This window comes from Anolis carolinensis, chromosome 4 (assembly GCF_035594765.1).
Source record: "Anolis carolinensis isolate JA03-04 chromosome 4, rAnoCar3.1.pri, whole genome shotgun sequence".
In the NCBI taxonomy this organism is placed as follows: Eukaryota; Metazoa; Chordata; class Lepidosauria; order Squamata; family Dactyloidae; genus Anolis; species Anolis carolinensis.
Window position 1 is genome coordinate 161,025,635 of NC_085844.1, and position 12,335 is coordinate 161,037,969.

The 12,335-nt window shown below is 37.9% G+C and overlaps 1 protein-coding gene across 2 annotated transcripts in view; it reads left to right on the forward strand.

Annotated features, from left to right (window-relative positions):
• adgrl4 (adhesion G protein-coupled receptor L4) overlaps positions 1 to 12,335 on the forward strand; it is a 157,947-nt gene that overhangs the window by 92,149 nt on the left and 53,463 nt on the right. Inside the window, exons 4-9 of one of the 2 annotated variants that reach the window (XM_008114144.3) lie at positions 2,231 to 2,386; positions 3,567 to 3,637; positions 5,722 to 5,907; positions 6,002 to 6,185; positions 9,033 to 9,149; positions 11,069 to 11,262. In XM_008114144.3, coding sequence (XP_008112351.2) covers positions 2,231 to 2,386; positions 3,567 to 3,637; positions 5,722 to 5,907; positions 6,002 to 6,185; positions 9,033 to 9,149; positions 11,069 to 11,262 — 908 coding nt within the window. The remainder of the gene's footprint in view (positions 1 to 2,230; positions 2,387 to 3,566; positions 3,638 to 5,721; positions 5,908 to 6,001; positions 6,186 to 9,032; positions 9,150 to 11,068; positions 11,263 to 12,335) is intronic. The other variant, XM_016994882.2, reaches the window with a different exon arrangement.

Below are 12,335 nucleotides of genomic sequence, written 5' to 3' on the forward strand. Positions count from 1 at the left end.
CTTTACTCACATTATGAGAAATTCTCCTTATGAAGTGAATGTCTGATGAAGCACCTAAAACTGATGTATATACATCTCACAGGCTCAGATGTATAGACATCATTTAGATAATTAGATAATAGCGCTAATTTTTGCAAACACTTTTCTTGTCACTTTTACTCTTACTCCAATGGATACCCTTCACATGTGACCATGGATTTTCTTTGACCTTGACTCTGTAATTAACTTTCCCAGAATCCCTTGAAATTTAGACAACTTTTTTACTCTGTATTTACTTTTCTTTTTACTTGAATTATCTGCTCTCTGATTTGACCCTATTAGCTTAATATTGGACTGTGCGGACCATACTATTGGAAATTGTCTTCTGCTAAAGCACTTCTAGTCATTACGTTTTGATTCTCCTGTAGCATTGCTCTATTCTGCTTCCCCTTTTCAGATAAGCATAGCAACACTCTCTGCATTCATCATCAAGTAAAAAGTCTTGCCCTCTCAAAATGTATTGGCTATTTTTGATATGTTTGTTAATATCACTTCTTGTAAAGCTAAAGAATGCTGTAACTATTGTTGAGATGCTGCGGATTGTGCTGTTTTCACTGAACCCAATGCTTCTTTTAGATTAACACTCTCATTTATGCAGTTAAATGATCCATTGAAACAGAATCAACTAATAGTCAGGTATAGCACATTGTAGGCATCTGTCATTTTGAAACATGGGAGAGGAGAGAAGGGAAGGGGTAATAATATTCTCATTAGGCTAGGTTATGGTATAATACAAAGCTACATCATCCCCTTCATTCCTGAACTGTAGCCTACTTCAAGATGGTGAAGAAAAAAGCAGGACCTATTGAAAGATTTCTGGATACTTTATGACAGATGAACCAAGGTTTCTGATTCCCTTGTTCCTCAACAGTTTGGCAATAATGACAACAAATTGACACCCCTTACTCCTGTAGTAATGTTAAAATAACTCCAAGGTGGGCTGGAAATGATACCCAGGACTGGAAGCAGTAGTGGCTGGTGGCTTTCATGATAATAGTTTGGTGAATTCTGTCCATTTTTAAAAGCATGAACCTTATCTCAAAAATTTAGCATCTTGGGTAGGTTCTTTAACATTCAGGTGGAAACCCAGAGCATATCTACTACCTGAATAGAAACAATCTGGATGTTGCTCAATTTTTGTAGTCACAACTAGCCATCATCGAGTGACTTGGGTAAGTCATAGACATTCAGCCTCTGAGGAGGAAAATGGCAAACCTCCTTGGAACAAACCTTGTCAAGAAAACTCCATGATAGGTTTGTCTCACATAAATCAGAAATAACTTGAAGGCATACAATGCATACACATTTTCATGTGCCTCTGAATAATGGATTTTGCCATTCTAATTTAAAAGCAGGCTGTGAGGGGATCATGAAAGCCTGAAGGGTATTACTCCTGCCCTCCATGACTCTCTATTTCAAAAGAGGTGTGGGTTCAAGAAAAGAGCAGTGTGGCACAAAACAGAATGCCAATGCTTTTAATCTGTTTGAAGGAGTTGGAATTGCTGAGTTACTTAGTAAGCTAACACATCATGTTCGCTTTTTGCTATTAATAATTAATGCTTCACACTTTCAAAACATGAAAAGAATATATGTTAACAATAATATTTTAGTTCTTGACAACATTTTCAAAAACCAGACACTCTTCTTTATCATTCCTCATTTAGAAAACCACTTGTGTGATCTTCGGCATCTGAAACTAAGTCAGAAGCTCAATTTGACGTTTCTCTTGCTCGGGGTTTATTTTGAGCAAGGGTTGATTGGTGCTGTGATCTGCACACCTTACTTCAAGGTGGGAATACATGACTAAATTATTTGTGCAAAACGTATCCCTGGTCATATGCAGAGTGCATTTCTGCTGCAGCTAGAAGCTGTAACTTGCCCTAACAAAACTGAGATAAAAAAAGAGAATCTACTTTCCAAACATCACTTAGTCACCACCATCTATATTCCTGTTTTCAAAATTAAGAACGGTTTTCACTTGAACTTTATCCTGTGCAGCCATGTATTTTTGTGCATGTTTCCATTACATTTGATGAACAGTTTAGCTTTTCTCTTTTTTGAAAATATGTGCAAACGTTTATGAAATTTTGATATGAAAATGCTTGCAGTATGCTGAGCTGCTATCACCAAAGCTGCAATGTGTTAGTATGTAAAACCTTTTTTAAAATTCAATTTCTCACAATATTTGCAGATATAGATGAGTGCAATGGACCAGTAACCATTGCCTGTGGAGATCATGCAAAATGTGAAAATGTGGATGGAGGATATAACTGCTCCTGTAAAGAAGGTTATCAACCATCCACAGGAAAATTACAGTTTAAGCCAAATGATGGCACTTCCTGCCAAGGTAAATGATATTATGGAGGTTTATGTGTTATTAAAGAACTGTATCTTCTGTGAGGCCCACCAGCGACTCTTTATCTTCAGTTAGATTAATCAGCTGGATATGAAAAAGTAGCAAGACATGAATATCTACTAGTAGTTTAAAGAGAGATTGAAAGAGAAGACTGATATGTGTGTATGGTGCAATAGTAACCTGTAAACTGTTTCAGAATATAGATCTGCTTTTCTCTTTTTCTATACCAGCTAATGCCCATTAACTCTTAAGAAGCCAAATACATTGTAAGGCTGCTATTAGCAATAAAGCTTTGTCTATAGATACCCACATGATGAGTTACTACTGAATGAAAACTGGGCACATTTGATCTTTTGGATGAACATGGCCACTTTATATAATGAAATTGTATCATTTTATCCATTACCATAAACTTGTCTATATTCCAATTCAGATGTATGTTCAACCGAACCATTGAAGTACACCCATCTGCATTTAAAATATTTTTGATTCAATTGTGTTTTAATATTAAATTTTGTAATATTACAAAATAGTGCAAGAGTGCACTTCCCAACATGATTCTGCTCATTACATCTGTAATGAACAGAATCTGTACGCCTTTTTAATCATGTTACAATCTGTACCTCTTTTTAATCATGTTATGAGTCACTTTCAGAGTCAGTTTTGGAAGAAGGACTGGAAATCAATGTGTCAGTCAAGTGTATTTTTAGATATTTGACTACTGCATTTATTAGGGCAAAATTAAAAATGTCAATACGATGATGGATTACATCCAAGAATCATAGAAGCATAGAATCATAGAGTTGGAAGAGACCTCATGGGCCATCCAGTCCAACCTCCTGTCAAGAAGCAGGAAAATCGCATTCAAGGTACCCCCTACAGATAGCCATCCAGCCTGTGTTTAAAAGCCTCCAAAAAAGGAGCTTCTACCACACTCCAGGATAGAGATGGGGCAAAAAGTTGACACACTTAATCATGAGAATTGTAGTTTTACTAGGTCTTTAACCTTTTCTGCCAAAGAGAGCTGGTGCCTCAACAAACTACAAATCCTATGATTCCATAACAATAAAAATGAGAAACTGTCTTAAATTGAAAATGGTATGGTCTACCAACATATATCTAATGATTATGTTACCACTAATTTAACAACACCCCTTTTTAATTCCAACAGAAATTCCAACAGTAAACTGTGAATTGAGTAATGACTGTATAGCTGAAAATATTAACAGAACCTTAGCTAAAGTAAGTAATTTCTTAGTGTTTCTTTTCTCCTGAAATGGGATTTATAGATTTTGGATACTATATTGATAAGAAGTTATTAATGTTAGAGTTCAGTAAGTACTTCTTTGTCCTGGTTTTTTTTTATCAACTTTTCAAAATTTGCAGGTTTCTTTGTAAACTGAATGGAAAGAACTTGAAACTGAAATATAGGAGGATTAACTTGTCCAGACACAGTTTTTTAACCTTTAGCTCTGCAAAGTCTGGCTTTCTGTTCTGGAATAGTCAGCCAAAAATATTTCATATGATGGAACAAACAGACCCACAGAAACTGTATTGACTATGGCATACAAATCAAAATAGATGCAAGTGATTTTATCCACATAGTTCTGCACAAATTGCATCAAGTCAACAATGATCTACATTTTCTTCTTGTGGGTTATAACACAGCTCTGATGATCAAAATAATTTCATTAGATGACTCTGTGAGAGATGCAATGATTGCAAAGAATAGTATTTTTTCACAGCAATCACAAATGAGAAATGGGCTTGTTGATGGCCTAAAGTACAGTTTTAGTCAGACAGTGCAAGCTTTCCACTAATATCAGTCTAGATCCAGCCACTTGTATTACTACAACAAGCTTCCAATAAAACAAGGGAGACAGTTTAGCTCTGCTTTTTTTGGTTCCGTTGAATGATAGTTTGTGTCTTTTCAAGAGATCAGCTACATTTTAATAGAATTACTTTTCAAGATAACAGAAAAATAAGAGTCATAAAAACCATATGATTTTGTCTTGAGCCATTCTTAGTATTACATCCTTGTGATAGATGTCATGAAGTGCCTTAAGAAAACAAACCAAGAGAACTCTAGCACTTCTCTTGGCTAGCTCAGGAAAGAAGACTGTGGAAAGAGGCAAGCAGTAAGAGAATAGAACCCAGTTCCATCCCAAACGCCCATAAGTAGATATACCCACTCAAAATCATCCCAGATAATGGGACACCTGATTAAGGAATAGAATCACAATGGCTTCTGCAACTCTGCTTCTTGTTCTTCTTCTCAAATACAGTATTTATTTAAATCTAATGCTCACTTTTTTGGTTAAATGACCTTGCTAAATTTGGGGTGGCCATTAGATTTGCATATGGTAATCTTAGTGCTGAGCCAAAGCAAAAAGGAAAGCTGCTTCAGGAGGTGCATCCAGAGCTCCTATTCGGGGGATGTCATATCTATTTAAACAGGTAAGGCTCAATGCTATGCAATCCTGGGATTTGTAGTTTGGTGAGGCACCAGCATTCTTTGGCAGAGAAGGCTCAAAAACTTATCAAACCACAGCCCCCAGAATTCCATATCATTGAGCCAAGGCAATTAAAGTGAATTCATTCTACAGCATAGGTGCATCCCAAGGTTTTCCTTTCCATCGCTGAAAACATTGTTGTTCTAACATAATTGTTTATAACAAAAGAATTCTAAGCAGGCAGCAATACCTATTTTAGCCAAATTACAAATACAGGTACTACCTTTTTGCTACTGTGCATTAGATTCAGTGGCAAATACTTTTTTTTTGTTATAAGCTTTTGAAAATCAAATGCGCCATTAGATTCGATGGTGATCAAATACGGGTACTACCTTTTGCTGCCTAGAGAAAGCATATCAACAATGCTGGGAGAGATTTACCAAATTCCTTGTCTCATCTAAAACAATGTGAGACCCTATGAGCACTGCCACAGAATGTAGTTTCATAATGCAGTGTAACTTCATTGAACTGCATTATATGAGTCTGCACTGCCATATAATGCAGTTCAATGCAGTTAAACTACATTGAATTTCATTATATGGCAGTGTAGATGGTTAATCCTTTCAACAGCCCTAATCTTGGGCAAGATACTATACCTTGCCCAAGGCTATCCGCAGACTTTGGTTAGGTTGGGACTCAAAAACATGCCTTTCCAGTTCCAACAATGTGTATGCCAGAGTGTTCTGGCTCTTTAAAGCTAAACAAAAGTGTGGAATTTATCTGGCTTTTACTAATTTTGATAAGTGATTATGAATCTCCATTTGAGTTAGAATATTACAAATGCCATGCATAATGATTCAAACTTTCTTTCAGATTAGAAAAATAAAAGACCCCCTGGCTATCTTACAAGAAATCAATCAGAACACAGCAGGAAAAATTTCACCAGTAGACGTGATTTCCTACATAGAAGCATTATCTGTATCTTGTCCCTTGCTAAGTACCATGAATAACAAGATTTCTGACAGCCAAATACTCCACAATCTAAATCTGACTCTTAATGTGAGTAACATTAGCCTTGGAATTTATTTATTTATTGCCACTTATAAAATATGGAACATAACCATTAAATATATTTTTTCCATTGATCTAACAGGAATATGTTAACACTGTGAACAATTTTGTTCAGAAGGATAAAATTACAGTGTGGGAAGCTATCCCAGCAGATAACAGAAGAAGAAGTCTCACTAAACTAATCCATGCTGTGGAACAGACAACAGCTGTCATGTCACAGAACTTCCGAAGGATGACAGAAGTGGAATTTAATGCTAGTGATTTGGGTATGCAAAAGAAAGAAATATTGCAGATTGTTTGTTGTTGTTTTCCCTTCCAGGGCAAGTTGATCAGAACTTTGTTTGGTGCTTACATATGCATAAGCTGTGCAGTTACGGTGCTATGCACTGAATCCCAACATGACACTCCCCGCAACACCAGTTACTGGGCAGCAGCTGCTGCAGTCAACAGGAATCTGCTCCACTGTTATTCAGGAAGCAGCTGGCTGCTGTTTCCACCCTCTCTAGTGAGTGATCCCCACTGTGGCAGGCAGAAACAGAGTCTCTGTTGCAATTCCCCTACAGGCTGAAGATGGCTCTCACAAAGCGGGCTGTAGAAATGGCAGCCAGCTGCTTCCTGAGCAACAGGGGAATGGATCCCCATTGATCACAGTGGCTGCTGTCTGGTCAGTGGTGACTGAAGGACTTTCATACATAACAGTCATGAGTGTGTAACTCCAGGTTATGGATTCATAATTGTGATACACACCATTATTAATATCAGAAGCCATGCTGAGTGAATCCTATGTGATAAGCTGGCTATATTTGGTGAGTGCAAACAGAGGACTAGATGATACCAACAAGCTGATATTAAAATAATGGCCAGACACATTTTGACATTGCTGTCTCCGTTCCTTTATTACTAGATGTATTCATTCTTTACTTCAAAGGCAAACATATCAGTGTCCAAACCTCTGGTCTGGAGAAACCATAGGTAGCCAAAATCTTGTATAGCTCTTTTCCTTTCAATATAAATGTAACAGCAGTCAGAGCTTGAAATGTAGGTATTTTGGACTACACTCTGAAAACCTGTTGCACTGCAAAAGGGAAGGCATGTATGGTGGCCTATGGCAGCCTGCATCCTCTCCCTCCTCCCCTCATCACACGGTGAGAGTGGGACAGGGTGCTTCCCTCTCCTCCCCCCGCATATCATATGACAGAAAGGGCAGTATGCATTGCCTCACCTTTCTTTGTGCCATCACACAGCAAAAAGGGGGGAAATTGTGGGCAGTTCCATTGGAGCTACGCAAACAACATTTTCCTCCTGGTAGTGGAGGAGAAAGCACCTGTGGGCACTTCCCCTCCACTTTGGGAGGAACGTGGGTGGGGTCTGCCATGCATCCTGTGATGGCAGACAACAGGCCCTATCCAAGCCATGCATAAAAGTGGCAAAAAGGGGCAAAAATACCCTGTGTAAGGAGAGTCTTCTACTGGAGACTGGTCACTGACTGGGATTTACTTTCATAATCTCTGACAACAACCATACTAAATCAATCAGGCTGAGAGAAAGGTCAATGTCTCACAGTAAATCAAACATTATATGGTGGATTTGAACCTTTATCTTGTCCCCTGTATCACTACCACCTCTCCTAGTCAGCCACAGTGTTATGTAGCCAACTGGAAACAATGGTGGTGAAAACAGGCATGAGCCATCCCCTTTCCCTGTGCTGATTTATTAAGGGCAATGGTGCCACAGTTTCACCTAGATAGTGGATTGAAGCCAACTCTGTTGTTCAGAGTGCCCCAAAACCATGGAATATTCTAGAGTTTCAGCAAAGTAAATTCAAAGTGTGTCCAGGGTTTCTTGCCCATGCCAACTTGCCTTCACTCACACATTCCATAGTTGCACTACACTAGCCTGTACTCCAGGAAGGGTTTTTTTTCATGTCAGAAGTGACCTCAGAAATGGCAAGTCACTTCTGGTGTGAGAAAATTGGCCGTCTACACTAGAAGCAATGCATGTACATGAGGAATAATGTAACACAAGAACAGTAAGCATTGCTTAGGTAGTTGTTCATCTTCTATGTCATCACATAAAATCTATACTTTATAGAAAGAGAAATGAGGCACAGTGATAGCAAGTTAGAGCATTATGTCAGTTAGCCTTCACCACAGAACTATCTTCTCTCCTTACCAAATTTGTTTTTAGTGCTGCCTCCCCTAGGCACCATTTATACTCTCCAGGTTAAGAGGATTTATTCTTTAGATTTTGAATATTTTATACAGAGAGCCAGTCCATGGAAAATTCTTGATATTTATCTGTGCATTAAGAGAACTATCTAGTTAAATAATTCCAAACCATTAGTCAAAATCTTTATTTTGCTTTCAGCTAAATGTCTGATTGACTTTTTCCATTCTGTTATGGATGATTGTAGCAGTACACTAAATGGCTCAAACAAATGGCTAAAGAATTTTGCACCCACCAATGATGTTGTACACAAACTCAATCCTGGTGGGATTGTTGGGGAAAATATTGGTTGATTTATTTCTTTATTTTTTACAGCAAATATCATTTTAGCATGGTGCAGTGGATTTCTATATCTTTGGGTAATAATGACAATAATATTCACCTCACACAAATACACCCTATCAGAGATATGCATACATACACACACTCTCATATGCGGTATATATACATTATACGACTCAGTGGTATTTTCCTCCATGCTTTTAAAGACTGCAATTGGTATTCCCTTTTTATAAATGTACTCTCAATAAAGTAGAAACTCTCTTTTAAAAGTAGCTTCCATTATTCTTAACAGAGCTTCATTTAATGCAAAGCAAATTAAGGGCTGCATTTTTCCAAGGAAAGAATAAAGTATAAAAGAGAACTAAGATGTATGCCTACTATGAATAAGAAAGTCCTGGGATTTAGCACATGCACGTATCACATTAATGGAATTGGAGGAAGGGTTTTTTGCCTTGAAATATTTGGCAAAACTCTGTGCTTTTATAATCTGAAATAATTGTTCATCCCAATGGTAATCTTTATGGCAGAGCTATGAATGAAGGGCGGCTGAGATGTAATTCATTTCCAAGGGATTTGTTTCCCTTCTTCTTTTTTTTCTTTTGCAGCTCTGAAGGCTTTTGCTTTCGATATGAAACACACTGACCTCATTCACCAAGGTGTGCACATGGGAGGAGATACCATAATGGTCTCTGCAAAGAAAAAGGAAACATCTACTTCCAAAGGTTAGGAAAAGGACAAGGGCTTGCATCAGCAGAATGAAAAAGCTGAGCCAAATCTGGTTTTCTATCAGTGTTCTCCTTTGCAAAGGTCCAGGAAGTACATTTATCAGCCCGAGCAGCAACGGTGGGGATGATAGTAAAAACATGTAAAAGACTTTCTCCTGATACCAAAAGCAAAGTTCTGATACTACTTTGGAGGGTACATTCTGACTCTGATAAAGCTTTGAGTGATGTAATGATTTGAATGTTAGACTATGACTCTCGAGACCAGTCTTCAAATCCTCACTCAATCATGCAAGCTAACAGAGTGGTCTTGGATAAGTCACATCAACTCAGCCTTAGAAGATGGCAAAGACAAACTGCTTCTGAATAAATTTGCCAAGCAAGCCCTGTAATAGGTTCGCCTTCAGGATACCATATGTTGGAAGTTACATGAAGGCACACGAGAAATTGTTATTGTAAATCATCATATGCATAGCAGTACCAATGTCTTGAGACCTCTCATCCCATAACTCACTTATCCCCACCAGTCACCATCAACCATAGCTATCATTTTACAGCCTTCAATTCATTTTCATAGATTGTCCCCAAGCAGAATCACTGCAGATTGATAATAGTTGTTCTCACACGCTTCCCTATAACACCTGCAACCTGCATGGATATCATGATGAGAAGCGTGATGGTTACTTAACAAAAGGTGCTCTAGGATATTTTACCATGATACATAATTCTGAAAGCAGTACTCTTTTGCTTCATCATGTTTTGAAATATAGCCTGGAGTATCTTGGGTACAATGGGGTGTATGGTTGTTTCATGTGGAAACCAAAAATGTAAAGTGTAATTAGTATAAATCAGTTAACATATTTATATCCCATCCTATATGTGAAGATCTCAAGACTTATTGTCATGTGTCTTCAAGTCATTTTCAACTCATGGAGACCCTATCATGTGGTTTTCTTGGCAGCATTTGTTCAGAAGGAGGTTGCCCTTGCCTTCTTCTGAACTTACCACCTCATCATTTTGTTTTTCTCTGGTTCTCGGTGCTGCCAGCATGGAGTTCCCCAGAGCCCATCAAATGATGCAAAGCTACTTCCAGCAGGGCTCCGTTGATCTCCATGCCAGCAACATACTGACAGCACCAAGAAGTTTATGCCTGACTCCTCAAACAAGAAGCCGGGAGCAAGTGGGAGGAAGCCGGGGACAGTACGGACACATTGTGGCCTAGGATCTTATGACCACCAACAGTAAGGGGACAAAGTTTTATGCCATGGTTTCCCCCACTGTCTCCCAGCTTCTCAACCTCCGTGTGATGAGATCCTGACCTAAGGTCATATAGTGGGTTTCCATGGCCATTTGAAATTCTAAACCCTTATCTCCCAGTCTCCTTGTCCAACACTAAAATCACTACACCCCATAGGCTCTCCAATATCAAAGCAATGAATAATAACATCAACTGAAACATTTTAAAACCATTTGGAAAAATAAGAATAATTTGAAGTCTATGAATCCATTTCAATATGAAATTGAATCTACTGACCAGCTGTTCTCTCTCTGTGAAGCATTTTAAGAGGGTTAGAGTTTCCACTAGGATGAAAGTGTTGAGAAATCCCCTTCCACAAGTCCATCTTCATACACACTTAAATCTGAATCAGAACCATTATGTCCCTCTGCTTCATAGTCCATTGTGAAAAGTCACATCAAGTACTGATGGAAGCTCTTTTTTTAAAAAAAAAGATTAGTAATTTTGTGCAGTCTCTAAAGCCTTGTAATTTGGGGGTTTTGTTTGGCAGTGGGTCCATCTGCATATCAAATATGGTAGTAATAATAGCTGCTATGGTCTGTTGTTTCCAAAGTTGTTACCCTTTTTTTTTAAAAAAAAAAAAGAGTAACAACATACTAAGTGTGGTTTGTTTGATTGATAGGCACTGTTGCAGTTGTGTTTCTGCAGTACAGCAATATTGGCTGTCTCCTCTCATCATCGCAAAACTTCTCACTGAAGGAAAATTCAGAACATAGAGAAACCGTAGGCTCATCCGTTATAGCTGTCACAATTAGCTCCACTCCACCTCGGCTCTATCCAGCTGAGGAAATAACATTTACTTTAAGGCATGCACAGGTAAGCTTTCTTTTTAAATCATCCCTTGATTAAAAGTAAGCCAGTAATTATTTTGTAACATGTAGCAAAGTGTGTGTTCATTTACTGGCAGTTCACTCATAGTTATGTTGTTTGCTGATATGGGTATAATACAATCAGAGGGGAAATTACAACCCTGAGTTCAGCACAGTAAGCGCAAAGGCAGGGAAGTGTGTTACCACTGCAAAGTGTTGATAGGAAGTGACAAGAATAATAACTTCATGTTGGTTTTATTACACATCTGTCAATAATTTGTTAGTGCAGACCATGCTTCCTCCTCACCTATCAGCATGCTTCAGTTATAAGTATTCCTCATTTTACATAGTAAGGAAAAGCTGTATAGGTACCTTGAGCAGGGTGTTGAAGTAAATGGTCCTGTTGCACAGAGGCCCATGCATTTGATTCCAGTTGAATGGTGAGCATTATCCTTCAAGAGAGGATAATGCTCACCATATTAAATAGATCCTTTAAAAACTTAACTAAAATCCAGAATAGATTCACCTGCCAACTGACCTGGTGCTCCCAACTTGCACAGATACTGCTGTTACTGAGGATCATTTTACTTCCACAATGTTTAATAGTAATGATAATGATATCAAGAAAGAGCTGGACACAATTCCATTCCCTTCTTTTTTCATTGCATAGTAGTATGTATTGTGAGGTAGATAGTGATCTCAGATATTTAAAAAACAAGCATGGTTTGGGAATACCTATTTTCAGATCCTAATTAAAATGGGTGATTTAAAAGTTTCTGTTTTGTTTTTGTTTTTAAACACATGAAAGAACACAATGTCTTGTTGAAACAATCCATACCCACGCAAGTTTCTTTTTTAAAAGAAGGTAACAACTGAATGCATATATTGACATTTTTTAAAAAAAAATCCAAACCTGAGCAATGGTAAGATGATTCCCTGGATTTTAGATCATTATCTCATCACTGTTTCGTTATGGATGACATTAGCATATTGTTATAGTCATTCTTTTTTAAAACCAATGTTCTCAGTACAGAACTAAGCATAGTCATTTACCCAAGTATTTATGGTATTTATAGTTAT